This window comes from Syngnathus typhle, linkage group LG3, assembly GCF_033458585.1.
Source record: "Syngnathus typhle isolate RoL2023-S1 ecotype Sweden linkage group LG3, RoL_Styp_1.0, whole genome shotgun sequence".
Classification (NCBI taxonomy): Eukaryota; Metazoa; Chordata; class Actinopteri; order Syngnathiformes; family Syngnathidae; genus Syngnathus; species Syngnathus typhle.
In genome coordinates, this window is record NC_083740.1 from 172325 (window position 1) to 198225 (window position 25901).

General features: G+C 55.9%; 8 protein-coding genes across 14 annotated transcripts; 2 read left to right on the forward strand and 6 right to left on the reverse strand.

The window, feature by feature from the left end:
- Window positions 1-347: 347 nt before the first annotated feature.
- Window positions 348-2465, reverse strand: LOC133150791 (interferon regulatory factor 2-binding protein 2-B-like). The gene is given in 4 exon segments (XM_061273294.1): window positions 348-674; window positions 676-849; window positions 851-999; window positions 1547-2465. Coding segments are annotated over 4 exon segments (1035 nt in total). The 5' UTR covers window positions 2058-2465; the 3' UTR covers window positions 348-473.
- A 217-nt stretch (window positions 2466-2682) lies between these two features.
- Window positions 2683-8569, reverse strand: aftpha (aftiphilin a). 4 transcript variants are annotated; one of them, XM_061273251.1, is made up of 10 exons: window positions 8096-8569; window positions 5360-6634; window positions 5032-5147; window positions 4822-4951; window positions 4668-4724; window positions 4371-4487; window positions 4211-4271; window positions 3666-3749; window positions 3417-3540; window positions 2683-3310 (listed from the first exon to the last, which is right to left on the reverse strand). In XM_061273251.1, exons 2-10 carry the CDS (start codon window positions 6608-6610, stop codon window positions 3169-3171), a joined length of 2082 nt encoding a protein of 693 aa, XP_061129235.1. In that variant the 5' UTR covers window positions 6611-6634; window positions 8096-8569; the 3' UTR covers window positions 2683-3168. The 4 variants fall into 4 exon arrangements, with proteins under 4 accessions (XP_061129235.1, XP_061129234.1, XP_061129237.1 ...); XM_061273250.1 differs by lacking the exon at window positions 8096-8569 and adding an exon at window positions 7679-7980; XM_061273253.1 differs by lacking the exon at window positions 8096-8569 and adding an exon at window positions 7414-7635.
- Window positions 8570-8703: 134 nt separating this feature from the next.
- Window positions 8704-10180, forward strand: tomm20b (translocase of outer mitochondrial membrane 20b). The gene is made up of 5 exons (XM_061273292.1): window positions 8704-9047; window positions 9343-9389; window positions 9464-9545; window positions 9615-9757; window positions 9947-10180. The coding sequence occupies exons 1-5, from the start codon at window positions 8921-8923 to the stop codon at window positions 9989-9991; spliced, it is 444 nt and encodes a 147-aa protein (XP_061129276.1). The 5' UTR covers window positions 8704-8920; the 3' UTR covers window positions 9992-10180.
- On the reverse strand, window positions 9809-13173 carry aplf (aprataxin and PNKP like factor). Of its 2 annotated transcripts, none has more exons than XM_061273273.1 (10): window positions 12863-13173; window positions 12638-12740; window positions 12309-12380; window positions 12004-12167; window positions 11782-11915; window positions 11400-11604; window positions 11002-11141; window positions 10796-10903; window positions 10669-10715; window positions 9809-10600 (listed from the first exon to the last, which is right to left on the reverse strand). In XM_061273273.1, exons 2-10 carry the CDS (start codon window positions 12728-12730, stop codon window positions 10535-10537), a joined length of 1029 nt encoding a protein of 342 aa, XP_061129257.1. In that variant the 5' UTR covers window positions 12731-12740; window positions 12863-13173; the 3' UTR covers window positions 9809-10534. The 2 variants fall into 2 exon arrangements, with proteins under 2 accessions (XP_061129257.1, XP_061129256.1); XM_061273272.1 differs by having other exon boundaries at window positions 11459-11604; window positions 12863-13164.
- Window positions 13174-13409: 236 nt separating this feature from the next.
- On the reverse strand, window positions 13410-17080 carry LOC133150774 (BTB/POZ domain-containing protein 3-like). Its single transcript, XM_061273264.1, has 6 exons — window positions 16792-17080; window positions 16036-16369; window positions 15629-15719; window positions 15348-15466; window positions 14708-15116; window positions 13410-14541 (listed from the first exon to the last, which is right to left on the reverse strand). Exons 2-6 carry the CDS (start codon window positions 16272-16274, stop codon window positions 13918-13920), a joined length of 1482 nt encoding a protein of 493 aa, XP_061129248.1. The 5' UTR covers window positions 16275-16369; window positions 16792-17080; the 3' UTR covers window positions 13410-13917.
- Window positions 17081-17214: 134 nt separating this feature from the next.
- Window positions 17215-18541, forward strand: map1lc3c (microtubule-associated protein 1 light chain 3 gamma). The gene is made up of 4 exons (XM_061273293.1): window positions 17215-17530; window positions 17618-17673; window positions 17932-18038; window positions 18239-18541. The coding sequence occupies exons 1-4, from the start codon at window positions 17467-17469 to the stop codon at window positions 18402-18404; spliced, it is 393 nt and encodes a 130-aa protein (XP_061129277.1). The 5' UTR covers window positions 17215-17466; the 3' UTR covers window positions 18405-18541.
- A 460-nt stretch (window positions 18542-19001) lies between these two features.
- Window positions 19002-21926, reverse strand: LOC133150784 (ras-related protein Rab-1A-like). Of its 3 annotated transcripts, none has more exons than XM_061273282.1 (6): window positions 21717-21926; window positions 20530-20625; window positions 20334-20429; window positions 20081-20212; window positions 19623-19860; window positions 19002-19438 (listed from the first exon to the last, which is right to left on the reverse strand). In XM_061273282.1, exons 1-5 carry the CDS (start codon window positions 21909-21911, stop codon window positions 19663-19665), a joined length of 717 nt encoding a protein of 238 aa, XP_061129266.1. In that variant the 5' UTR covers window positions 21912-21926; the 3' UTR covers window positions 19002-19438; window positions 19623-19662. The 3 variants fall into 3 exon arrangements, with proteins under 3 accessions (XP_061129266.1, XP_061129267.1, XP_061129265.1); XM_061273283.1 differs by adding an exon at window positions 20839-20911 and having other exon boundaries at window positions 19002-19860; window positions 21717-21865; XM_061273281.1 differs by having other exon boundaries at window positions 19002-19860.
- An 833-nt stretch (window positions 21927-22759) lies between these two features.
- Window positions 22760-25832, reverse strand: ppp3r1b (protein phosphatase 3 (formerly 2B), regulatory s1ubunit B, alpha isoform, b). The gene is made up of 6 exons (XM_061273291.1): window positions 25673-25832; window positions 24994-25033; window positions 24179-24355; window positions 24051-24110; window positions 23627-23811; window positions 22760-23495 (listed from the first exon to the last, which is right to left on the reverse strand). The coding sequence occupies exons 1-6, from the start codon at window positions 25673-25675 to the stop codon at window positions 23448-23450; spliced, it is 513 nt and encodes a 170-aa protein (XP_061129275.1). The 5' UTR covers window positions 25676-25832; the 3' UTR covers window positions 22760-23447.
- Window positions 25833-25901: the final 69 nt, after the last annotated feature.

Below are 25901 nucleotides of genomic sequence, written 5' to 3' on the forward strand. Positions count from 1 at the left end.
CAAGCAAACAGGTCGAGCCCGAGAGCGTTTCTTTCGCTCGCCCTGATCTCACAGGGCCTCAAGCACACAAAGCTGTTCTCTTGCTTCACTGGCTTTCTTGTTTCGCTCTCAGTTAAGACTACAAGGTCACACATGATCGATCTATCACACAGCTAGGGTAAGCAGAGTAGTAGTGGAAGAGCAGGAACCATGGTGGTGGCGCCACTTGAACCTTCCTGCGCAATCTCACAGAGAAGTCTCCATAGCTGTGTATCCGTCTTTGAAGTAGTTCTCCTGTGAAGGCTGCCTCTTGGTAATTACTGTTAGCATACAGCATTAAAGATCTGGGAATAGATCGAACAACACCATCGGCGTGGTAGGGTTCTTTTTATTGGCTGAGCGCCCGCTGCGATCGATGCTGTTGGAAAAGGTACAAAGAGAACGTGGAGGAAAAAAACAAAAAACAAGTCGGCTGGGTAACGAGAAGATGGCTTTTAAGAGTCCCGCTCCTTCTTCACCTCGACGTCTCCGGCCAGGATGGTGGCGATCTCGCCCCGCATGAAGGCCCAGGGCAGGTCGGAGCCGGCCAGAGGGCAGCGCCCCCCGCTGGGGCAGTACACCTCCCCGCCGGCGCCCTGCGTCTTGATGCTGGCACGGGAACACGGGAAGCAAAACTTGTGCGACGCCACAGACGGACGGGCACTGAACAAAATGCGTGTCCTCCAGCCGCTCCCGGCACAGCGTGCAGCCGAGTGGGACGCCGCCCGCCGGCGCCCGCCCGTGCGGGGCGGCGCCTTCGCCGTTGATGAGCGCGGCGACGGGTGACTGAGCGTGCGGTGGCGCGGCCGCCTCAGGGGGGGAGAGTGCAGACGAGAAGCCGGGCGGCGCCCGTCGTAAGCGCCTCGCTGGGCCACGGCGACCACGGCGGACTCTCCACCACGTTGCAGTTGGGTGCCGAGCCTTGGCCGTCTGGCTCGGGCGACGCCTTCCTCTTGGTGCCCCGCGGGGGCTTGGCCCGCTCTGAAGGACAACACGAGAAAAATCAGAAGACTTGACGCCATACTTTCAGCTCTTTCAACCAATGGCGGCTGCCTTGCAGAGACATTTTTGAAGCCATGTTGCCCTTCCTTCCCATCAAGCCCAAATAAAATACGCGGGCGGGCAGAGGAAATTTGAAATGCCGACCAGACTGGCAGTCGGTCAAACAACCGTCGTCAAAGAGAGCGCAGCGCGCGCGCGAGCGAGCGCTTTCTGTTTCCACTTTGTCTGGCGTGCCCGATTCGTGCGTTTGGACCCAATGTGGATGTTCAAAAGAAACAAACGTTGGTTCCTTCAAGCAGGAGGTGGCGAAGAAATACTCCAAGAATTGCCGAGAACGGACGACGGCGGAATGGACAGCACAATCATTTATCGGCCGATCGGAAGGAATCGATGATGAGACGCTCCATTGTCAAATCGTTCGGCTGCGACAACGGAGGAGCAGTGACTGGCCTCAAAAAGCGAGCCGAGGGGAAAATGCTTAAGACATGACGGCAGCGCTCCTCCGGTTGTCATGACGTCACCACACCTGTCTTGGAGGCGGCGGCGGCGGCGGCCACGTGCTCCTTGGCGAACCTGGCCTCGAGCTCGCGCGCGCTTCTGCCCTTGTCCGCTACCATGTTGTCCTGCAGACGCTGCTGGCCGACGTTGACGTTGGTGGGACTCTGGCGCTTCAGCTCGGGCGGCTCGTCGGCTTTGGGGAATCCGTTGACGAGCCTAGCCGCGGCCGTCGGCGCACTCGACGTCTGGTACTCCGGGCCGAGGCGAGGCGGTGGCGGCCCGTCGGTTAGCGGGCAGCGGGAGGAGGCGAGCTCCCTGACGGTGGGCGGCGGCGGCGGGGGTTTTCCTCCTCGTCCCTCGTGGAGGCCGTGGGCCCGCTTGAGCAAGCGCGCGGCGTCGATAACCGACTCGACGCGGTCGGCTCCCTCGTAGTTGACGCAGCCCCGGCACACGGCCTCGCTGAAGTCCCAGATGACGGCCCACGGCATACGGGGCAGGTCGCACAGGAAGCACGACTGGCGCCTGGCGGCCGCAGTCATTGTGCGCTGCACGTCGCCGTTATGTCGTCAGAAAACAGCCGGCCGCCATCATGTTTCGCTGGTGGGGCGCGCACCCGTCAAACTCGCGCGCCAGACATGCTTACGTCATAGTCAGGCGCGGACGTCAAGCAGCGTTGCCACAGCCGGCCGTCTTCGAACTCAATGTGCTGTGCTGTCGTCCGTCGGCGGCGACAAATCGGATGAGTCACTCAAATTCGCCGAACTTCCAAACCAATTGGATTACTCTGACAAAGCTTAGTCACGTGACCGAAGGATTTGGTTGAAAACGTGGTTAGTGCCAATAACACCATCGCTGACGTTTACCTGACACCAAAAACAGTTTGAAAATGGCTTCCGCAGTTCGCTTCAAGTCCAAGCCCCATTGATTCCCCAAAGGACGAGCTACTACAACCGCTGAAACTAAGATGAACATGCCAGGATGATGCTGATTTCAGGATGGCAAAACGCGGAGCAGACTCCGCCCCGCCCCGCCCGGCTTAAGTTGACCACGGAGACGGACGCAAAAATAACAGAAGACAACCAACTTTCGAATCCCCATATTCCACAAAATCTATCAGTGGTACAGTGTTTGTATATATTGGAATGTGGGAGACCACGAGTTCCCTTTTTTTTTCTCTTAAATTACTTTAATTTGTGTAGACTAAAAGTCAAGTACACACGCACGCGCACACACACACACACACGAGTGCTATTTTCTTCCATAAGAACTATTCCTGCATCTTTCATAGACAATTTATCTTGAGGTGCGCGCACACTCATTGGTCCCTTCGTCGCCACAGTGTCAGTGTTGGGAACCAGGGGGCGCAACACACGCCAACCGGCCCTTTCAAAGTCAGCAGCGGGTGGGCAGAGCAGCCAAAGTCCATAAATAGATGCGTGGATCGATAACAGATTGATTGGTCGGATATTGATAATCAACGCCACTTTTCCTTCCCTGATTATATACACACACGCACACCGCCAACGTGGAAAGAGCCAGCAGTCCCACACCTCCTCTGCCACGATAAATGCCTTCAATCCAAAAAGAAAGGGGTGGGGGGGTGGGGGAGAGAAAACTAGGGCCGACGCCAGCAGGCGGCCTGTGCGCACTTCAGTCAGGAGTGGCCGAAGCGGAGAGCGGCACCAGCGTGGCGGGGAACATCAGAACCTTGGCCGTCATGAAGGACAGGTCGGGAAGGCCGCAGATCACCTCGGCCGCCTCCGAGCTCAGCTTCTCGTCCTTACGCGTCCTCCTTCAAAAATTCACGCTCTCATTGCAAGTGATTGAACAGAAATGGGAGTTTTACACCATATTGCCAACCATCAAAATGATGGCCACATTTTCCATGGCCCACCTACCTGGTGGAGGTGCTGGTCTTGTCCACGGTGGACATGAGGCGGGCGAAGGCGTCTGCCACGCGGCTGCCGGCGCCGCCCGACTCCATCTTGGCCGTGGTCAGCTCCACCAGTTCGGGGTCCACACCTGCGGGAGAGACGGACGGCAAAAGTTGCCGGGGCGGAAAGCAGCGGCGGCGGAGGGCGGACGGACGGACGGACGCAACGCGGGGGAAAGCGAGACACGGCGGAAAGCCAGAGACGGCGGCTGACCTGGGATGGCGGCCGAGCAGGACGAGCCGGAGTCGTCGACAGAACCGAAGAAGTCCAGGTTTAGCAGGAAGGAGCCGCCGCTGGCTGCGGGCCGGCGAGCGTGCGCGACCACGACAAGCGGCGGCGCAGGAGGGCGAAGAAGAGAAAACCAGACGGGCCTCATTAGGGCCGCCAGTGAGCTGTTCTGAGCCAAACCGACTACGACCGCGAGGAGAGAGAGAGGCGCGCGTCTCCCGTGGTGGGTGGGAAAGCGGGCGGAAAAAAAGAAAGACTAAAAAGACTGTCCTTCAGAATTGGGCGAGATCAAAGGCGCCGGAGCGAGCGAGGGAGGGAGGAAAAGAAAGCACGCAAAGAAAAGGCCGTCATCCAAATACAGCAAAGACGCAAAGCAAAGTCAACGACGGGGTCGGTCGGGTGCACGCAAAGGCCAATGCTTTGGCCAGCAGCCGCTCCTCATTTGAATTGCTTTGCTTTTGGAGGCCTGGACCAAGGAGAGCAAGGAAAGCGGCTTTTGTGGGATGTTTGTTTGCCGAGTGTCCCCCTACCGTCCAAAGGATTGGTAAGGCCACTGCTGCTCCAGTCGAACTGGACGGGCGGGAGCGCCTCCTGAAGGGAACCAGCACCACAGACGTCAGAGCGGCCAGCCCCGAGCCCCGTCCTGAGCTCAGCCCCATCCTGAGCCCAGCCCAGCCTGCCTCTCCTCACCTGGACGCCATCCGAGGGGCCCTGAGCCGCCGTTGCCGGTGGCGCTTGCGCGATGGAAGCGATCATCTCTGCCGCCGAGACGGGCTTGGCTGGCTCTTTGGTGGGCTCCAACATGCCCTGTGGACGTCAAAATACACACACACACACACACACACACACAGGAGTGATGAAAGGCTAAATTCTTTTTAACACTGGGATGGGCTGAGCGAGCGCTAGAGTCCTCAGGACTCGCGGGTGACACCAGCGGTGCTGCTGCGTGTGGCCATATTTTTGTCTCTCTCTCTCTCTCTCTCTCACCAGGCTGGCGGCGTAGACGGGCACGATGAGCGGCTGCTTCTTCTGTCCGGTGAACAGCTGAAAGTTTCACGTGCAATCAAAATCAAGGAGGGAGCACTTGGAGCTCACTCACTCACTCAATTTGGCTTTGAAGGGAAAGCTGCCCACAACTCACAATGTTGCGCGTGTCGATGCCGAGGCAGGCCAGCAGCGTTTTGTTGCAGTAGGAGCCGCCCCACTGATGCCTGAGGCCCACCGCCTGGTGGACATCTCGCAGCCGCGGCCACACGCCGCCACCGAGCGCGCTACACAAACCACAAGGGACAAGGTGACGCCTGCCTGCCTGCCTGCCTGCCTGAGAAGAGCCGGCGTGTGGACAGCGCACCTGCCGGCGGCCTCCAGAAGCGTCTTGAGCGAGGCCACCTGCTCCTCGCCGGCGCCATCTGCGGCCCGGGGAAAGCTCGCTTCCAACAACTTCTCCACTCGAGTCCACGGTGTCTCCTGCAAACGTGGCACCAAGCAAAGTCAGCCAACGGCGTCGAAGATTGCGCTCGAGCATTCATCCGCAACTACGCATCATCAAATGCATCCCACATGATTTTCAGCACTTGTTGAAAATTGTCCTCCGCCTAAATTGCAAGCATCCCACCCATTTGACTTTGGAAAACAACAAGCACTCTTTGGCCCGAATGCTCGGGACGGGTTCCACTCACCGAGGATCTACTCCCGTCCTGCTCCACGGCGGGGGTCCGGGCCTCTGAGACGACGTCGTCCGAGCCAAACGGCGCCCACGACGCATCGGCGGAGGCCAACGCGCCCTCCGTCTCCTCTCCGAAGGCGCTCCATCTGGCATGGGCGGCTGCAAAATGGCCAAAGGAGGCTCCTCCCTCTTCATCGGCGTCAGCTTTGGGGGCTTTGAAGTCGCCAAAGTCATCGCAGGCTTCGCGGCAGTTGGAGCCGGCAAAGGCCTGCTCGCCCAACGGGCCCGCGGCTCCAAAGTCCCCAAATTCCTCGCCGTCCTCGTCGAGCTGGCTGCGATCGGCAAGGGCGGCGTTCTCTTCCCGCAAGAGGGGCGGCGAGCCTGTGGCGCTCAGGTCGCCGCCGCACTCCTCCAGGCCGTCCGTGGACAGCGGCTGGCCGAACGACGTCTCCGTGTCTGAGGTCCGCCCGTCCGACGAGCCGCCGTCCGCCGAGACGCGGGCGTCGTCGACACCAGCGTTGCCCACGGGACCGCCGTCGACACGGACACTGTCAGGACCTGCGTCACTGACGCTCGTGCTGTCGACGCTATTGTTGTCGACGCTATCGTTGTCGACGCTATCGTTATGGCCGCTATCGTTGTGGCCGCTATCGTTGTGGACGCTCGTGTCGTCGACAGTGATCCATTCAACGCCAACGTGGTGACGAATGCCATTGCTAGCTTGGCAGCGGACGCTACCGGCGCCCCGCTCGCCACCGGTGGCGCAGTCACTTTGTTCGCCGTCCGGCTGAGCGGCAGTTCTGTGTGCAGCACATCCCCCCCGGTGGTGTCCCGAGTGCGAGAAAGCGGCAAAATCAGCAAACTCCGCCTCAGAACCGCCGGCGTCCCCTTCGGCATTGTCGTGGCGGCTGACAAATGTTTGCGGACCCGACTCCACGTCCGCGAATCCGTTTGTGATGATCTCGCCGTCGACCCCCGCCACAGGACAGTCGGGCCTCTTCTCGTCCGACCGGTCGCGGCTTCCGACGGGCGCCGGATGGCTTCCGGGAGCCACGCCGTTGGCCTTGACGTCGCGGCGTGCGACCGGCACGCCGTTGAAGAGCTCCAGCGGCGGGGTGGCGAAGGAGGCGAGGCCGGCGGGGGCATCCGGCTCGCCGGCCGACACAGATGAAAAGTCGCCAAACTCGTCGTCCTCCTCTTCTTCCTCCGCGTCCTCCATGGGGGGCGGGGACGACGAGTACAGCCGGATGACGTCAGGCTCCATGGCGACTCGTTCGTCCCGCTACACCTGGCGCGCAGATGAGAAAGGTGTCAGCGGCGCCATCAGTCACCCCATTCCACTCGCGAGTCGATCAAATCCAACGACTAGCGCTCCGCAAAGACGTTTCAGGCTTCGCCGTTAGCCGGGCGAGCCGTGCCGTGCCACCCCGAGCGAGTTCATCCATGCCGACCCGACGGGAACAATTTTCACAAATAGACGATGGAATCGCCACATTCTTGATTATGGAATGTTCCATTTGGAACATTTGGCCACTGCCCGGTCATTTCTTTTGTTAGTGCGTGTCAAGTTCAAACCCAGAACCTGATGAAAAGAACCCGTCGCCAGCAGGCACGGGGAGAACATGCAAACTCCACACGAGAACTCCGGAGGCAAGCAAGCGCTACACGGTGAGGCGCACGTGCTTGCCACCCTCTTTAATCCAGTTGTCAAGTGTGTCAACTAAATAAATACATGCAGGTTGCGCTTTAGCATCGGTTGCGCTTTAGCATCAGTGGCCTATGAAGCATTCGGAAGCCTCAGATGGTCCGGAGCAGGTCTTCGGTGTGTTGCCAGAAGCGGAAGCAAAGCGGCATTCGGATGTGCTCCTCCGCTCGTGCTCAAACCGTCGCTTCACTTTGCTTGGGTTAAGTGTCAGGAGCAAACATGACTGCTCAACAAGTCGCTTCGAATGGGCCGGCGGCGAAGATTAGCGCGTAGCGCCTAGCTCACGACACACAGTCGAGCGGGTCATTTCCGCGTTTCCTCCCTCCCTCCCTCTCCGCGACCTCAAGGCACAAAGTGCTTACTTGCGCCGCTCCAAGAGAGCCCAAGAGCCAAACAAACGTGACGCGTCAATGTCGTCGTCAAACGGCAGCGGACGGGCGCACGGATAGGCGAGCATCTTTAGGCTAGCAATCGGATAGGCGCCGCGGCTAGTTGCGCAACTAAGCCGAATCGGCTGGGCCGGGCCGAGCCACAAGTTGGGCTCGCGTTGACAGCAGGCAGGTGTCGTCGTCCCCTCCTCCTCCTCCCTCTTCTGTCGGAAAGGACAAGAAAGTCTTTTTGACGCACCTTGACGCGCTCGACGAGAGCTTCCATGACGCGGGGGAGGGACTCCTGCACAGGGCCGGAGGAGTTGCAACTCACTGGTGGTGGCCCAAGTCAAGCTCGTACGACTCCCAGCCGGCCTCTGGAGCTTCGCTGAGGGTGGGGCAGGAGGGCCGGCGAGGTCGCCTATGACGACGACGACGACGAAAGCAGGCAGGCTGGCGAGCGAGCGAGCGGGCGGGCGTGCAGACCGACTGTGGGCCGGGCGGCCTGCCTCGCACTTTCCCAGCATGCGTCGCGCGTCAAAAACGAGGGCCCTGTCCAAATACTCTGATACCAAAAGGCCTAGGGTCCTCGACGAAGTGTACACCTTGTAGAAGTGCGCCCGCAAATACAGAATCGAGACGGTTTTAAGATGACTCCCTTGCACGAAATACAAACCTTACGTGCTGTCCATTTTCATCTCGGATAAAGTGGTTGAAATACAGTTCCAAAAAACGATGGACTCTTGAAATATAAGGGACTGTTACGTCATTGACTAAGCGACCGTGTTGGAACTGCGTCATGAAACATGGCGACACTGGTTCGTTTGTTTTGAGCCTTTTTGGTGCTAAAAAGGATTTCAAAACTTTCAAGTAGTAGAGTAAAGTGAATACTGTACTCGGGCTTCCAGTCTTAAGCGGCAATGATTCTCCTGGCCCTGTCCAAACGCTCTCGCACTCTTAAATCCACGTTGCGTTGAGTGTGTGGGCTGGCCCAAATCTTCAGGATGCTAATGTACGGCGACGACACGATACGGCTATTTGACTAGATTAAAGACGGCAAAGGAGCGTCGTTGCCTCCAGTTTGCCGCTATTCTGGTCAAATCCGCAATGAATTGTGGGTACTACGCTAAAGCTGGAGTGCAATGGATGCATGCTCGGCCCAAGTGTGGAACAGGGGCGGGGCGAGGTCGCACTTGGGCCCATTTCAACACGCTCTTGAACGCGCGATCGAGGTGCGCAAGGGCCAAAAATGTCCAGCGGTAAAGAGCGATGGCGAACGCGGCACTTTCGGGATGTGCGCGTGGGTGCGTCCTTCCTTTACGTGCCTGACGTCATCGTTTCTTTTCTGCCCGGCGATCGGCGGGCGACTAAAAGTCTGTGAAGGTTAGAGGTTGGGGTCCTTTAAGGGTCTTGCCTGCTTACCTGCCATCGAATACCGCCGCTGTTGGAAAAGGTGAAAGATAGCCGACTCTGCCGCGAGCCGCAGTCGCCCTTTGGAGCTATGATGGTGGGAAAGACGAGCGCCATCGCCGCGGCGGGAGTGTGCGGGGCCCTCTTCGTCGGTTATTGTATTTATTTCGATCGGAAGAGACGCAGCGACCCCAACTTCAAGAACAGGCTGAGGGAACGTGAGTGGGCCACATAGCATGTTGGGGTTCGTCCCGCTGACAACAGTTCAATCGCTCTATCGATCAAGAACGTGAGCGTTACGGTGCAGCGCTGCAGAGCCGCTCCTGCGGGGGACGGTGGGGGGGGCACTTGGGGCACGGATCTCTAAAAGCTAGCAATCTTTATTGATGACTTAACCAGCTTGCTTTGGATTTTCCGTAGAGCCATTTCTTTGACTTGATGAACCACTAATCCATCCATCCATCCGTCAGCTTGGCCTAAAGATGCTAACCAGCGCACGTGTTGTTGTTTCAGGGAGGAGGAAACAGAAGGTGGCGAAAGAGCGAGCTGGCATGGCCAAGGTGACTTGCGCTTTTCTTTTGGGAAGAAATGCAAAAGGTGGATGACGCGTGCGCTTTGTTTGACCCGTGAGCAGCTTCCGGATCTTCAAGACGCTGAAGCCGTCCAGAAGTTTTTCCTGGAGGAGATCCAGCTGGGGGAGGAGCTCCTGGCCCAAGGTAACGAGGACAGTTAAGCAAAGGTTTGCCCGTCGGCTTAGCCCGTCTGTCCGTCCGTCCCTTTTGCAGGCGACTACGAGAAAGGTGTGGAGCACTTGACCAACGCCATCGCCGTCTGCGGACAGCCTCAACAGCTCCTGCAAGTCCTCCAACAAACGCTGCCGCCGCCCGTCTTCCAGATGCTTCTCACCAAACTGCCCGGCATCAGCCAGGTGGGCATGACACCTTGACAAAGACTGAGGACTTTGAAAAGGGATCATGTGTTTGCGTTGCCATTCATTCTTTAATTGCTCTGGCTTTTGAAGACGTCATTAGGATACAGAGCTTCACCTTTTGATGACTCTCCACTGGTGTGTGTGTGTGTGTGTGTGTGTGTGTGTGTGTGTGTGTGTGTGTGTTAGCGTATCGTGAGCGCACAGAGTCTGACCGAGGATGACATTGAGTGAAGTCGGCCGTCCTCATCTTCCATGGCGGCGACACCCGTTTGGTCGGAGGGACGTCCTGCCCCGCCCCACCTCGCCCCGTCTGGAAGCTGGCGCCAGCCTCTCGTCTTGTCTTTGTGTCGAATTTCGATGTCCTGTTTTTGTCATCGGCAGAATAAACGGCAAAGTGGGAAGAAACTTTGTCCTTCACGACTTGATCCTTTTCTCACTTCTGGAAGACAATGGCTCAAGTCGTTTGTTGACGTTTTGTCAGCAGCTGCTCCGTCCGCTCCGTTCCTTCATTAGTGAGAGGAAGTTTGACGCTTGGTTGTAGAATCCGCCAAATTGGTAAAGGAGGACCGGCCGGATGGACGGCCGGACGGAGTCCACGGGAACTTGATACGAGGAGACCCTTTCTGTCTGTACGACTGGACTGGTCTTTGCGCTCATTTGATGACGGAAGTCGGGCCCCCGTGGAGCACAAGGGACGGGCCGGCAAAGCGCTTCAGTCGGAGTCAGGCGGAGGGACGTAGTCCGAGTCGGAATGGCCGTCCTCGCTGTTGTCGGTCAAACTGTCATGGGAGTCCCAATGGGAATCGGCGTGGGGCGCCGCTGCCGCCGTCCCGCTGCGAGCTGACAGGAAGCACAAGGTGCTTTGCGGCTTTAATGACTGACGCGTGTGCGCTTGTTTGCGTGCGTACCTGCTCTCTTTGTGTGCTTGTATTGTTTACGGTGAAGAGGATTGTCCCTGCGTCAAGCGGACAAAAGCGGACGGTCAAAGTCTGACGCACCCATCATTTATCATTTTTTCTCGCATGTGAACCAGACCTGTAGCAGTCGGTGCCGTAGGGACATTCGGGTCGCTCGTTCTCCTCCGGCTCTTCGTAGTCGGAGTCTCCGGGATGGCTGCGCTCCCGCAAGTGGAGAGGGTTCTTCCTGAGGGGACGGCAAGTACGTAAGACGGAAAGTGAGCGGAACACAAAGAAGCCTGCAAAAGTGCTCGGACAGGACAGGAAAGTCGTGGTCAAACAAACCTGTAGCAGTCTTTTCCATACGGACACGCAGCTCGCGGTTGGGAAGCGGCCTGGTCTTTTTGCTTGCCTTTTGAGCCGGCCTGTCCAGCGCACGTCGTGACGCCGCACGTTGCGACGTCGCACTTGGATGACGCGATGTCCTGAGAGCAAAGGTTGGCTGATACATTCTTCAACATCAGTGGTTGTTAAAATGTGGTCGCGTGCGGCTGGGCTCCCCCCCCCTAGTGATTATTTTGGACCGATGATTCCTTTTCAAAATCCACGCGCAATTTCAATCCTATGCCTGCCAAAGTCGTGCATTTTCTGTTGCGACAGAGACTCCAAGGAGCCAAACTTAGCGAATGGCAAATTTGCTGCATTGACCACTCCGGCGCGTGCAGCAAATGCTGTGCACTTGCCTGCTGCCACTGGATGGAATATGACAAATGGCCCGGCCGGGATGACATTTTGCTCGCACCTCGGCCCAACAAGTTGCTTGTCGGCACGCGACGTCCACTCTCTCCGTTATGGTGGTGGTTTGTGTCCACTCATCTGCGCGTGCCCCTTCGTTGCGTCTCCTCTTGACTTTTGTCGTCTCCTCGCCGCGTCGGCTTTCCTTGGTGGCTGCAATGCGACGAGACGCCATTGGAGATTATTTGGTCACTGGCCGCTCCCCGAGCATGTCGTTGGACTTCTTCTTCGACAAGCCCCAAGGAAGCCCCAAGGAAGCCCCCAAGGAAGCGCCAAGTGTTTTAGCGCCAGACAAAAATGGCTTCCCATCTGGTTGTCAGAAGGCGTTACCTTGGCGTCCGGGGGAGGTGGCGGGGGACGTCCCGACACGCGCCATCATCCACAAAGGTAAGCGACGTTTCTCGCGAGGCCCAGGCAAGAGCGCCGGTGCCATCTGGCCGGCGTGTTCACACGTGGCACTCGGTCTGGATTGGATGAAAAGTGCAGAGCGCACGGCAGCCCTTTTGACTCGGACGTCCCTGACATCGGCAGCTTAACGACCCGCGCACCCACCCGAGGGGGCCGTCCGCCGCCGCCGCCGCCGCCACTCGAAACATGAGCTGTCCCGGCAGCAGTGAGAAGATGTGGCCGCGGCGCAGGGGGCACCAGGCGTCTCTCGGCAGCGGGCGAGGCGGCTCGTCCGGCGACGCTTGCAGGAAGCACGGGTTGGAGTGCGTCTGAATGCGACAGCGCAGCACGCGCGCACGTGACACGAGTCGTCATCTTTCCACATCAATCCCGGGCCGTCTTTTCGCAGGCCATTGGCCATTGGCAACGGTCTTCTTAGCATTCACGGTCGCCCTGTTTGTTTGACTCACCGGCTTGAGGCGCAGTCGTCCATCTCGGTTGTCCAGCAGGCCGTGTTGTCTGGACACTCTCTTATCGCTCACCTAACGCATTCATAATAACAACAAGGATAATAACCATGATTTTCCATGTCCATAGTCGGACACAAGAGCTAGTGTAAAGAACGTCATCTCGATGTCTTTGTGTCTTGGCACGTGAAGAAATGGACAATAAAGCAGACAGACTTTGAGCTTGCATATCTGTGTGACTTTTTGAAAGAGCTTTGTCAATAACTTGGCATTCAAACATCAGCACAAGTTGCAGCACATCTATCGAACTGAAATAATGGGGCTTCACTCACTCGGAGGAAAGGGCCCCGGCCCAGGACAGTCTCCCCAGGGGGAAGCTGGATGGCATCCCCGCCGTCCATCGGAACCAGCTCGAAGCCGGACATTGGCGGTACACTGGGAGGAAGACCATTTCATAATGACTTCATGGGTTAGTGAAATAAACACACGCCACACGCATGAACTTCAATGCGTCCAGTGTGGAGCACGCCTTTCTCATTCTTTTTGTTCGTGTTTACCAGACAGGGTCCGTGGGATTGAAACGTCGTCGTCTTGGTTCGTTTCAAACACAACAAAAAAACGCTAGTCGAGCTTTTGGCGTTTACTTGGTGGAGAACCGGAGCCTTGTGAAAAGCCTTATCTTCTTTTAGCAACTATTTCCAGGAAAAAGACACAACTTCAACAATAGCAACAGCATTTCAATGACGCCACTTCCTGGCTGGAGAGCGCATGCGCACAACGAGACGTCCCGCTTTCATCATCGTTTTAAGTTGACATTGTATTTGTTGTTTCTTTTGACGCACTACACGCGTTCGAGTTTAGCCATTGCAAACTACACGTTAATTACGTCAACTCATCCGATAGCGTCTCAGCACGTCTGCGCATGCGCGGTCGAGCGGGACGGTCAAACGAATCAATCAATGACCAACCGTGTGAATGAATGTCCATCATGAAAGCACGCACTAAAATGTCTATGGACACGTCTACCAAGTTGAAGTCAGTCAGTCGCTCGATTTTTTGTTTATATGAACGCAATTTAATGAAAGCAAAGTTTGCTCATTCATCTATATATATATAGGCAAGTTTATTTATAGATCACATTTCGTGTACAAAACAATTCAGAGTAACATAATTAGGATCGAAATAAGGAGACATTGCAGAAATCATACAATCATCTAAAATTGAGAGTAAAACGATTCAAAGAAAGCATCGGTCGATCAAGATAGCAGAAATGAGAAATGGCTATGAAATCAGGAGAATCAAGGATTGATTGACGAGAATGCCGCGGTAAACAAGTTTTCAATTTCAGCCCCGTCTCGGATGAGCTGAGGCTTTGTTCCGCAGGTGAGGAGCAGAGGAACCAACCGCCGCAGCACTTTGTTTGCTTCCGGTGCCGCTCGGACTCACAAGTACAGACAAGAACGTCACCCAAAACTCCCCAAGTCAACCGATCAAAAGTCACGGAGGAAAGGTTTTGCGTCAGCTCATTTTTAAGGCAAGAGAGAGAAAGAGAGCGAGCGGCGAGGAGGCCGATCGTCGGCGCCAGGGAAACGGGCGAGCCATTTTCCCTGGGTCAGGCGTAGAAGATGAGCTCGGGAATCTGTCCGCCCTGCACGCCGGTGCCGTTGGTGCTGTCCGAGGAGCACTGGAACTGGAAGGTGACCTTGCCGCACTGCACCTCTGTCATGCCCTCCTGGCCAAAGTAGCTGAGCTCGTTGCCGTCCAGCACCACGCTGGCCGTGTAGAAGGCGTCGGGCTCGATCTGCACCGGGTGCTCGAACCAGACGGCGAAGGTGGAGCTGGAGCCGTCCGAGAAGTACTTGACGGTGCGCTGGGCCACGGCGGCGCCCTGCCGCTTCAGCTCCATTTTAGCGGCGTACTCGGCCGAGCCGCAGCTGGAGCCGTAGAGGCCGAAGCCGGCCACAAAGACGCGCTTGTCCACGGCGAACTGGATGCTGTCGCAGCGGCCGCGGTAGCGCCACTGGTTGCTGCGGTAGGCGCACGACTGGAAGCGGTGGCAGCGCTGCGGCGCCAGGCCCCGCCGGGGCTTGCTGCAGAACAGCAGCTCGGGCTTGTTGGCCGCCGTGTACCACAGGAAGATGTCGTTGGTCTCGTTCAGCGTCAGCACGCCCGACTGCGCCGCCCCGTTGGCAAAGTCCTCCAGAGCCATGGCGGGGATGCGGATCAGGTAGATGGCCTGAGCGAGAGAGAGAGAGAGAGCGAGTGAGAGCCAGCGAGAGAGAGAGAGAGAGAGAGAGAGAGAGAGAGAGAGACGGCGAGAGAGAGAGCCGGCAAGAGCCGCTTCACTGGTGCGCTCAACCCACCCGCCGCTGCCACGTCTTGCGTTTGGCCCCATGGCTCACCTTGCCCAGCACCAGTCTCTTGTTCTCCACGGTGGGGCCCAGTTCCCGGCGCCGGCACTCGGCCCGGGCCCAGTTGAGCGCTGCCTCAAACAGCACCGTCTCCTTGGCGTTGAGCGTCTCGCGGCGCAGGATGCTCTCCAGCGTGTGCGCGTCGATGTCGCAGAAGCCGTCGGAGCGCAGCGCCAGCTCGGCCTGGGCGTCGATCACCTCCCAGCAGCGCTGAGTCAGCTCGGGCTCCTCGAAGAGGCAGCTCTGAGACAGCAGCACGCAGGCGTTCTTGGCGCTCAGGCTGGTCTCCAGGAAGTTGACGCAGGCGCGCGCCAGGTGCGGCACTATGTACTTCTTGGCGGCGTACAGCGTGGCCAGAACCGTGTCGGCGCACAGCTCGATCTCGTCGCAGTAGATGTACCTGGAGCGCAGCGCCCCCCACCCCCGTTAGCCCGCTTTCCTCGCCAGAAAGACGGCCGACACGTCACGAGGAACATAGACGAAGGAGTCGCCGGCGGCTTCTCCGGCCCGGCCGCTCGGGAACCGGCCGTTCCGCGCCCGAACCAACAAAATGGGGCCGATTGGACGCCACGTCTGTGGAAGCGGCGAGCCGACGCGGAGAAGCCCGACCTGGAGCATTGGCTGCACTCACTTGAGCATGGCCAGGAAGGACGGCGGCTCCACATCGGGGATGCGGATCTCGTCGCGGTCCTCGGCCAGCTCGCCGTAGAACATGGCGTGGAACACCGAGCTGCCCACCGCCAGGACGTACTGGACGCACAGAAGGGACGGCGGGTGTTTCTAACGGAGCTCAACTTTTGCCGGCCCGTTTCGGCTTTTTGAAACCGCCGCCGCCGTCCAATTCAAAAGGGCAACGTTCATCGGCGCGCTCGCAAATGAAGAGGACTTTTTGGGCAGTGTGAGCCGCGCTACCTTGTGGCCCGGAACCCGCTGCGTGCCGCCCGGCGGTCCCACCACAAAGTAGACGTCTGCCATCATGTCATTGTTGAACATGACTGAGTTCCTGCGGGGGGGAACAACAAATTGAATTCTGCTCTTTCTTGAATCTCTTTTCATGACTTGAGATGATTTTGTCCCCACTCTAGGCTATATCAAGTATGGCGAATCCTTTGGAGATGGAGAAAGGCTACTGTTAAATCAAGCTCGACCATCAATCAATTGTCAATCCAGCCGATTAATCGGTCGGGCCCGACTAAACCTAAGGCAAGGATCCTGCCGTCCCCCCCCGCCCCAGGGCCTTCCATTTGTCCGTTTGGCGACAGAAAGTTTGGAGTTGCATAATTTGGCATGCTCGGGGCCGCTCCAAGCCAGCCACCTACCTCTCGCGGATGGTGGGGTAAAGGCCCTGCCAGGCGCAGCCGGGCTGCCCGGAGCCGCCGCCGCCGCCGTTGTTGTTGCTGCTGCTGCTGCTGCCCAGGTTCTGATAGTCGTGCGTGTGATGGCACTCCTGGTCCCGCCGCCGCCGCTGCTCCTCCTCCTGCTCCTCCTGCTCCTCCTGCTGCTGCTGCTCCGAGGCGGACGGAAGAAGCTTCTTGCCGGGAAACAACTCCGCGGCCATTGTCTAGTAGTCACGCCGCAGCGCGCCTGGCGCTCATGGCAACCGCCGGGCCGGCCTCACGCTCACAACGGTTCACAAACGGGTCTCGGGAGAACCTAAGTGGGATGGCACACTTCGTTTCATTCACACGAACTTTCCAGTCAGTCGGACTGCGACAGAGATCCGCCGCGCAAGTTTTCTTCAAGGAGCTAGGCTTAGTTAATGTCTCCACAAGGCATGACGTCCGAATTCATCTCGGAAACGCGCTTCGGCAATGCTATGCCAACGCCAATGGACACTTTGGGAGGCCTGCCGCAGTTTGCGCTTGCTGGCTGGCTGGCTGGCTGGCTGGCTGGCGTTCGAAGAGCGCACCACTGAGTTAACAGAGCAAGGCGAAAACCGTCAAAGGCGTGTTTTGTTTTGTTTTGTTTTTCCGCTGCCGCTTCTGTTAGCTTCACGCTAACTAGCACACGAGCGACAGTCGGAGGAAACGACGTCGAATCGCTCCGCGGTCATAACAAAAAAAAAACTGACTCACGTAAAAGTGTTTCACACGCGTTGACGTGCATGGCCGGAGCCTGCGGAGGGTTTGCAGAAGATGAACTTGTCGAAGGAAGGTGCACTTTTGTTGTCGACTGTTGAAGACGGGCCGAGATGGTGTCTTGTTCGACTGACCTTCGATTGTGGGCGTACTCGAGGCCACGGCAAGGCATCGCCCCCTGGTGGAGCCAAGACTCAATCGTCTTTATCACAGAAAGTAGGACACCTATCCTATCCTATCCTATCCTATCCTATCCTATCCTATCCTATCCTATCCTATCCTATCCTATCCTATCCTATCCTATCCTATCCTATCCTATCCTATCCTATCCTATCCTATCCTATCCTATCCTATCCTATCCTATCCTATCCTATCCTATCCTATCCTATCCTATCCTATCCTATCCTATCCTATCCTATCCTATCCTATCCTATCCTATCCTATCCTATCCTATCCTATCCTATCCTATCCTATCCTATCCTATCCTATCCCATCCCATCCCATCCCATCCCATCCCATCCTATCCCGCCCGTCACTTGACTTGGCGGTCGTTTGTGACAGACCGACGCCACTTGTTCATCAGCTGATGCGCCACAGCCGCGTGTGCGCGTGGACGCGTAGTTAAAATTGAAGGCCGGCGCGCGCTCACGGTCGCGCCCACCGGTCCTCGTCATGCCTCCGCTGGAGAGGAGCCAGCAGCTGCACAGCAAACCCTTCAAGCAGAGGAAAAGCTTCGGTAAAGCAACAAAGTCAGCCAGAAAGAAAAGAGGTGCAAAATGTTTCAGTGAAATTCATTCGTGTCTTTTGCTTGCTTGGCGTACAGCCACCAGGAAGCAAGAAGTGGCGGGAATACGCTCGAAATTCCCCAACAAGATCCCGGTGAGTCAGCCAATGAAGAGCGCGAGTTCAAAAATGAACACAATTTGAACGGCTCAAATATTCCCCCCAGCCAAATTGCCGCCATTGTGCCAGTGTCGCGGCTGGCTTGCCTGCCTGTCTTCCGTCGAGCGACTCTGACAGCGCGAGCCCTAGCAACGACATGAAACGCTTATTTCCACAGTGCCTAAAAGAAGAAGAAAAAGAAAGGAAACTTTGTGAGTTGAGTTTTACTGTTGACACACGACTTCCTGTTCTCAGGTCATCATCGAGCGCTACGAGCGGGAAAAGTTTCTCCCTCCTTTGGACAAAACAAAGTTTCTTGTTCCACATGAGCTCACCATGAACCAATTTGTCACCATCATCAGGTAACATCATACTTGTAGACTGTAATAGAAGCAAGCGGAATCCCCATTAACCCGTCGAATGAAACAAGTCGATGGTGCACTTCTATCGTGCGGTTCCTTTGGGTGTGGCCACCAGAGGGCAGTAGTGTTCCGACATACGGAAGACTAGAGTTTTCCAGCGGCCAAAGTTGTCATATGCTCCTTCCTCCTCCACTCCCCAGGAACCGCATGGCGCTGCTGCCCACGCAAGCTTTCTACCTGCTGGTGAACAACAGCGGGCTGGCCAGCATGACGCTGAGCATGGCTCAGGTCTACGAGGACCACCAGGATGACGACGGTTTCCTCTACATGACCTACGCCTCCCAGGAGATGTTTGGACACATTTAGCACAGTCTCAAGCCCCTGTGTCAGTGTGTATACAAACGTTTTGTGTATTTTAATAAATAAATCTTATGTATATGTCAGCACCTTTTGCATCTGTAGCAATCTCTTAAAAAGATTAAATTCACAATGATTGTCATACACATCTGGTGTGGTGAAATTTGTCCTCTGCATTGAACCCCTCCCCATGTGATTTGGATCCATGACCTGGGGAAGAGGGGAGCAGCAGCGGTGCCGCCGCCGCCGCCGCGCTCGGGAATCATTTGGTTAGCTGACCCCCCAATTCCAAGCCTTAATGCTGAGTGCCAAGCAGGGAGGCAATGGCTCCCATTTTTATAGTCTTTGGTATGACCCGGTCAGGGTTTGAACCCACAACCTTCCAGTCTCAGGGCGGACATCTACCACTAGGCCGCTGAGCTGAATAAATGAATTTGCTGCTCAAGTGTCCCTGCTGAATGTTTCTTTTTTTCCCATTTGGCCACAAATGTACACAGGTGCTCGTGAGTCCTGATGAAAGCAGCAGAAGTGAGCGGCCACACCAAGTTTTTGCCCACTTGGCGCACCAAGGGAAACAAAACAAACTGTCAACATGTGAGAAGAAAATGTTTGGGGCTCTGAATAGTTTATTTTTCTTTTTTTAAAGGTGAAGCAAAACATTACCTGTTGCACACCCTTGCATCAGCAGGCCCAAATGACTGACTCAAATTTGGACAGCAAATAGTTTGGAACTGTCATGGATTGTTGGAATTGGCGTTCCAACGCCAAGTGGAAAAAACGTAGAAAAGTCAATGCAAGCGAGGTATCAAACATCTCCTTCATTGTTTAATGGACTTGGTGTCATATATACACTTTACAGATGGCCGGGCCACAATGGAGCACACGCCTGCCGCTTAGCATCATGCTAGCACACAGCGGCACGTATTTACATTTGAGAGAGAAGGGGGGGGGGGGGGGGGGGGATCCCGTGGCGTGGTTGTCGGGCCCCGCTAAGAGCAGCCAGAAGGTACGAGATGGAAGATCGCGCCTGTGCCCAGCGTGTGCTGCGTTGCAAAATGAGGACAATGTGAAGACACAAACAAAAAGAAAACAAAAGTGTGTGTGTGTGTGGATTAAAAAGGGGACCTGGACCGGTGTGTGTGAAGACAAAAAAAAGCAGACTGCCAGCCAGCTCCCGTGCTATTGCTGACTCGGGTGTCCAATTTGTTGCGTTGCGTCTGCACGCACCGTCTCAAAGCTCCTTGTGGCGAGCTCGCCGGCCGCCAAATCAGCAGCAGCCTCCGGACGAGGTGTTGACGGGCTTGCTCTGGATCTTGACGTTGGACTTATCGGTGCCGGCGGCGGCGGCGCCGGGGCCCATCCTCTTCTTGATCTCGGCCGCCATGGTCATGAAGGCCTGCTCCACGTTGGTGGCGCTCTTGGCGCTGCTTTCCAGGAAGGGGATGGCCAAGCCGTCGGCAAACTCCTGGAAAGAGCCGGGCCGCGGCGGCAGTCGCAACTTCAGAACGTGGTTAGGGAAGGACGGTGGTCGCGATAGGCCACCCGCACCATTTTAAAAGAAATGTCGGCCAACGGCTGGCCGCAAGCATGCGAAGAGATGCTTCGCGGTGAACCGGACCGCTGGTGATAATAAATTGGTGCGACGCGAGCAAGCACGGACGGATGGACGGCGGTGAGGCGATGACCTTGGCCGTGGTGTAGTCCACCACCTTCTTGGTGGTCAGGTCGCATTTGTTGCCCACTAGCAGCTTGTTGACGTTCTCGCTGGCGTAGCGGCCGATCTCCTGGAGCCACTGCTTCACGTTGTTGAACGACTCCTGAAGCCAAATTGAAAAACACTTCATTCTTCGCTAAAGCGGCTGGACAATCTGCCGTCCGATCCAAAGTAAATATTTGCTGCGCCGGGACGCAGACGAGAGCCCGCTCCGCTCCGCCCACCTGATCGGTGACGTCGTACACCACGATGATGCCGTGCGCGCCTCTGTAGTAGCTGGACGTGATGGTGCGGAAGCGCTCCTGGCCGGCCGTGTCCCACTGCCACCACAAGACAGGCCGCGACGTGTTAAAGGCCCGTACGGCGGCGGGCGGGCGCGAGCGTGCGCGCGCCAGCAAGCGCCAAGGCCCGAGTGCTCACAATCTGCAGCTTGATGGTCTTCCCGTCCAGCTCGATGGTCCGGATCTTGAAGTCCACGCCGATGGTGCTGATGTAGCTCTCTGTGTACGTATCATCCTGAGGGCACACACGTGCGTGTGCAAACATGTGCAAAGACACAAACGCAAAGAATCACATACAGACGTGAACTTAAAAACACATGCCCCCCAAACATGCACACGGGCAAACGCAAGGCCACAGGGACATGCGCACAAAAACAAAAGGTGCCCGCCCACACATAGTAGTGTGGTTGTCACGGGGACAAAGCCCCAAACGAAAAGGAAAACTTACTGCAAAGCGAAGCAGCAGACAAGACTTTCCAACGCCGGAATCTCCAATCAGCAGCAGTTTGAATAAGTAGTCACTGGACACACACATACACAGAGATTTCTATGCGTGTCATTTCTTTCCCCTCTTCCTAATTTTGCCACCCGTGTGGGCAGGGCACAAACAGCGTCAAGTGACTCTATACATGATTGCAATAAATGATTCACAACCTGAGACGCAAGAGTCAAGTTCAGCGATTAAAGGAAGAGTCTAAAGTCGTCGATTAAAAGAGCGATCCGCAGAAGAGGTTCCAAAAGTGGCTGAAGGTCAATTTGAATTGCACCGGAATATTCTTCTGTTGATGAAATGAAATCAATCCAAGTCAATCATCATGAGCGTTGAGTGAGTGATGACGTCAGGCGTGACTTACGTAATTATCAACAACACGCTGATGCTAACTTGACTCGCGGATGTGGCAACTTCCTGTTGACACCTCGTGACTCATCGCATCACATTTTAAAGCTCGTTTGCTCGCCTTTTTTCTTTTTTTCTTTTACTGTTTGCTTAGCATCCACGCGTAGCGTCGTTTGGTTCACGGCCAAACGCCGCGTCAAAATTGTGACGTTCGGCTAAGGATACGTAGCTGCCCGGTTAGCTCGCTCGCCGACGAGGACCTTTTTAATCGCCACAATCATGCCAAAGGGGCGACAACGTGCCGACACGCGCCTGGGCGACTCAATCAAAATAATAATCATTGGGGGAAAATGAGCCGGTGTTGCTACCGGCAGGCTAACAAAGCAGCTGGCGCTAGCTTCACTGTAGCCTAGCTTTAGCTTAGCTGCTGACAGCTCAGCTGGTCGCTTGCTTGTAGACTGCCGACAACAGCCGAGAGCGACACTTACTATTCGGGATTCATCTTTGAGTACCGCTCGGGGACGCCCGTCACGGTGGATGGATTCGTCTGGACTTTGGTGGCGGGTTCGCCGTGTAATGGAGCGAACGCGGACGTTTGAGGGTGTCCAGAAGCCGGAAAAAAAGGAGCAATCCGCTTGTGGCAGGCAGGAAGGCAGCGAGGACGGCGTCATCAAATCAAACATGGCTGTCGGCCGGCCGGCACCGCCCACCCGGAATTGAAATCGAGGAAGCGCGGCCTTGTGGGTAGTGTGGTTCTTTTCAAGCCGCTATGTCACGCAGCATTCATTAGCTGCTGAGCTGATCCATCAAGGTTGGTCAGTGCCCTGGCTCCCTCCCTCTCTCTCTCTTCCTGTCTCGTTTTAGAGTGAACATTTGAAAAGCACATTCTTAGCGGCAAGTCTGAAATTGATATGTGTCAAAAAGATTCCTATCTGCAATAGGAACATGTGTTGGAATATCAACTTGAGCCAATACCGCCGGCCGACATGCACATTTCTGCACATGAAGTATCCATATGAAGCTCTCTGTGTCTTAAAAAGTGCCACTCTGAAGTTATATTGTAACGTCATTGAAACAGATCTTGTTTTAAAAAAATGACAACGGCACATTAAAACAAACGATTAAGTCCAAATGTAGAAGATGTTTGAGCTGCAAATCGTCATGCCACATCATGGCCAAGGTGCAGACAGAAAGCAGGAGCGTCCGTTTTTTCTACATCAACCTTTAATTGGCAACACGGTGTGTTTGAAATGTTCATATTCATCACTAGTCATATTTATATGAGTATTCACATGTAAACACCACAGTCGCACGACCTTGCGTGAAACGAGCCGGCGGCACATCGAGCGCTCCGAGTGGGACTGTGAAAGCGCGCCGTTGGCTTCGTTTGTTGCGAAAACGGCCGCGCCGCCGGCCGGCCACCGGGCTCGCGCGCGTCAGCCGATCGCGCCACGGCGAGAGCCGCGCCAGACGCCCCATAAAGAAATACACACACGCATGCAAACATCACGCATGCGACGTTCGCCGGGAGGTCACGTGACAGACCACCCGAGTGCACGCAATAAGACTTTTTTTTTTTTTTTTCTTTTTAAACTTCCTCTTCTTGCTTCTGTGCTTGGACGTTTAACAGCGAGGGCCTGCATCAGCCGGGGGGGAGAAAAAAAAAAGGGCGGGGCGGGGCCATTTGTGAGGTTGGCGAAGCGGGCCGAGTGCGTCAATGTGAAAGACTTTGTTTGACATGCGAACAGCAGGCGGCGCCGTTGAGCACACGTGCACCACGAAAGAACAAAACCACACAGCAAATTCCACTTTGTAAAAAATGTTTGGTAGCCGCTCAGCAGGGAGATGACGAAGAAAAAACATCAAGGTGGACGCTTCGTCGCTGCACGAGCGCGTGCTAACATGCTAATGAACGCGCCGGGCTAACCGGCGACAACACGAAGGTCCGATCACAGGCACGCGCGTGCCTCCGGTTGGCACGCTCTCGCTTCCTGTACACGGCAGAATAAATAAAAGCACGCACGCACGCACGCACGCACACAAACACGCCGCAAATTGCGGTCGCTCGGCAAAAAAGAAAACAACAAGAAAAACGCCTTGCGAGCGCTCGGGAAAGTGCCTGCCGCTTCCTGTTTGAGCGTTTGCCGCGAGAGTTTGGCTTTGTACGGGAGAGGAAGGGGGCGAGGGGCCGCGGGCGCCGTCGAGGAGCGGGAAGCCCGTCACACGTCCACCACCATCTTTTTGTGAATGTCCAGGCCGCCCACCACCTGCCACAAAACAAAGTCATGATCATCTGGAGAGAGAGCAGCTGATTTTTCAGCAATCTTTGTCAACGAGGCCAAGGTAAGGCCCGACCTATTGGATTTGGGGGGCGGGGGGGGGGCACACACAAACTGACCGCACAGAACTCCTCGAAGGATATCCTTCCGTCGCCGTCCTTGTCGGCATTGATGATAGTTTTGTCAACGATCTGCTGCAGCTGCGTGTCCTTTAGGTTGTTGCCCACCATCATCTTCAGAACCTGGAACAGCTCGCCGTTGGAGATGTAGCCGTCTTTGTCCATGTCGTAGATGCGGAAGGCGACTGGAAGGCAAAACCAACGCTTGCTTTGGGAACTTTGCAAATCGGACATATCAAAAGCCGGACTTGAAGAGAAACGTGCAAATGGGACAAGACTCTTGGGTTAAGTTTGCCTTTCATGCTTAACAAGTAAACGGAATTGAATTCAATGTCGATTGCACGACTGACTCACACCGTGGTGGCAAAAAAAAAATCATTGAAAAGAGAGACCGCCGCTGTGTCAATTTCTGGAGTTGACTCACATCGTAACTTTTGCTCCTTATCTCCTTTGACGCTGAACTGAGAGACGCCCTCAATGAATTCTGAAGATGAAAAGAAGACGCATCAGGGCCAACGGCACCCAACAAAGCCAGCCAGAGCGACCGCTTACCTTTGAAGTCCACTTCGCCGTTGCCATCCGTGTCAAAGATGTCGATGACGCGCTGCACCAGAGGGTTCTGCTGCAACTCGGGCAGCGACATGAACTCCTCCACGCTCAGAGAACCCGAGTTGTCCAGGTCCAGTTTCTTGAAGCGCTTGCCCAGACGCTTAATCTCGTCCGCGTCGACTGAACACACAAGCGGGCAGACAAGAGACGGACGGCGCGCGAGATCAGATCGGTCGGCGCAAGTCGCTCGCGGACCAGCGGGTGCTACACCTCGCCCCCAGGGCGCCCCCCCAACCGAAAGGACAGCCCCCCAGGATAGCCGCTTCCCAAACTCACCCGATTCACGGCGGGCTGTGGCCATGGCGCCTGTCTAAACCTGACTCAGCATAGGGGTTAATCCTCCCCCCCTTACCCCCCGCTAGGGGGAGGGGCTAATCCGCCGAGAGACGCTTCACGTTTGGCTGCCGACTTTAATCTGGTCGGCCACAATCAACCGATGAAAATTGCCACTTTTGTACAAAGCTGATTCAAACAAATAGAAAGTGACCTCAAAGCCTTTCTCTTTTTGAAAATGCATCCCGTAATAAACAAAGTGGACCTCCGCGAGAGAACGAGAGCACTCACCGAGCCATTTTCAGCAGTTGCCCGGCCCGCATTGATTTGATCACATCATTCTTCTTTGCGCGCATTTGAAAAGTACATTTTGACAGCGAAAAGGATGTCACGCGTGCCGAGGGACCCGACAGTCCTTTTAAGAATGCTAAAAATACGTCGGCGTTTGGTGCTGCTGCTGCTGCTGCTGATGATGTCATACTTACAGTGGGAGCACATGTCCAGAGCATAACTGGCTTCGTTCCCCTGGAAACCAAAACAACATCACATTATTCCACAAATTCATTTCATCGTTGTTTAGCTCAGACCCCAGAACAAATGTTGTTGGTTTAGTTGCTGCCTGCATTAGAAAAACAACAACTGGTTTTTGCAATGACTGATGGTTTGCAGATTTCGGGAACCCATTTTCTGTTATTTGCCGATATTGACATTCATTGATGGTTCGGTGATTGATCAATTGCGTCCACTTGCCAACGTTAATCTTGGCCAACACAAGTCTTTTATTTTGGTAGCGCTTCTACGACAACCGAGCCCACTTCCGGTTGCCAGAGCTAGCCTTGCTAAGCTTGTAGCATCAACAACAAGAGCCCAGCTCACGCCAAATCGATGCACGCCCGAACGCCCTCAAGCATCTTCAAATGTTCGTGTCGGGAAATAAACATGTCACACTCCTTGAGAAGAGAATCTGGCAAATCCCATTTTGCCGTGCCCTGCCGTCGCGTCGTCTGTCCGTCCGTCCGTCACGAGCGCCGACGTCCAAGGCCTATCGATCGTATTAGGACGGCGGGCGGGCGAGCGAGCGAGCGAACGGCGGCGGCTAACGTTAGCCTGCAAATGTTGCCAACCCGACGGAACGCGGCGCGGCGTGGCGTCCTCGAGTCTTACCATGTTGCCTGTCGAGGGGAGGTCTGCGAGGGAGGACTGACGATCGGGCGCTTGAGCTAATGTGCTAACGCGGCTAAGCAGGGGACTGAGGAGAACGACTAGCAGCCAGCCGACTAGCACGAGCGGCACTGCGGCAGGGGGCGGGGCTTCGGCGCCCCACGATTCGGAGGGAGGGAGGGGAGGGGAGGGGAGGCCCGTGACGTGACAGCTGCCTCGCTCGCTCGCTCGC

Excerpts from the sequence above, each read along its gene's own strand:
- aplf (XM_061273272.1), bottom strand. The coding sequence starts at position 12,730 with ATGTCCGGCTTCGAGCTGGTTCCGATGGACGGCGGGGATGCCATCCAG. Across the intron at positions 11,142-11,458 it reads AAGCAACTTGTTGGGCCGAG|GACATCGCGTCATCCAAGTG; the intron begins GTGCGAGCAAAA and ends CTTTGCTCTCAG. Across the intron at positions 10,716-10,795 it reads TACGGCACCGACTGCTACAG|GGACAATCCTCTTCACCGTA; the intron begins GTCTGGTTCACA and ends CGCTTGACGCAG.
- aftpha (XM_061273251.1), bottom strand. The coding sequence starts at position 6,610 with ATGGAGCCTGACGTCATCCGGCTGTACTCGTCGTCCCCGCCCCCCATG. Across the intron at positions 4,725-4,821 it reads GCATCGACACGCGCAACATT|CTGTTCACCGGACAGAAGAA; the intron begins GTGAGTTGTGGG and ends TGAAACTTTCAG. Across the intron at positions 4,272-4,370 it reads GCCCCTCGGATGGCGTCCAG|GAGGCGCTCCCGCCCGTCCA; the intron begins GTGAGGAGAGGC and ends GGTTCCCTTCAG.
- LOC133150784 (XM_061273282.1), bottom strand. The coding sequence starts at position 21,911 with ATGTTTGATTTGATGACGCCGTCCTCGCTGCCTTCCTGCCTGCCACAA. Across the intron at positions 20,213-20,333 it reads TGTACGACGTCACCGATCAG|GAGTCGTTCAACAACGTGAA; the intron begins GTGGGCGGAGCG and ends ATTTGGCTTCAG. Across the intron at positions 19,861-20,080 it reads TGGACTACACCACGGCCAAG|GAGTTTGCCGACGGCTTGGC; the intron begins GTCATCGCCTCA and ends GGCTCTTTCCAG.
- LOC133150774 (XM_061273264.1), bottom strand. The coding sequence starts at position 16,274 with ATGGCCGCGGAGTTGTTTCCCGGCAAGAAGCTTCTTCCGTCCGCCTCG. Across the intron at positions 15,467-15,628 it reads AGCGGGTTCCGGGCCACAAG|TACGTCCTGGCGGTGGGCAG; the intron begins GTAGCGCGGCTC and ends CTGTGCGTCCAG. Across the intron at positions 14,542-14,707 it reads AGAGACTGGTGCTGGGCAAG|GCCATCTACCTGATCCGCAT; the intron begins GTGAGCCATGGG and ends TCTCTCGCTCAG.
- map1lc3c (XM_061273293.1), top strand. The coding sequence starts at position 17,467 with ATGCCTCCGCTGGAGAGGAGCCAGCAGCTGCACAGCAAACCCTTCAAG. Across the intron at positions 17,674-17,931 it reads AATTCCCCAACAAGATCCCG|GTCATCATCGAGCGCTACGA; the intron begins GTGAGTCAGCCA and ends TCCTGTTCTCAG. Across the intron at positions 18,039-18,238 it reads CAATTTGTCACCATCATCAG|GAACCGCATGGCGCTGCTGC; the intron begins GTAACATCATAC and ends TCCACTCCCCAG.
- ppp3r1b (XM_061273291.1), bottom strand. Across the intron at positions 24,111-24,178 it reads CGGCGAAGTGGACTTCAAAG|AATTCATTGAGGGCGTCTCT; the intron begins GTAAGCGGTCGC and ends TTTCATCTTCAG. Across the intron at positions 23,496-23,626 it reads CCTTCGAGGAGTTCTGTGCG|GTGGTGGGCGGCCTGGACAT; the intron begins GTCAGTTTGTGT and ends GTTTTGTGGCAG.
- tomm20b (XM_061273292.1), top strand. The coding sequence starts at position 8,921 with ATGATGGTGGGAAAGACGAGCGCCATCGCCGCGGCGGGAGTGTGCGGG. Across the intron at positions 9,390-9,463 it reads AGCGAGCTGGCATGGCCAAG|CTTCCGGATCTTCAAGACGC; the intron begins GTGACTTGCGCT and ends ACCCGTGAGCAG. Across the intron at positions 9,546-9,614 it reads GGAGGAGCTCCTGGCCCAAG|GCGACTACGAGAAAGGTGTG; the intron begins GTAACGAGGACA and ends TCCCTTTTGCAG.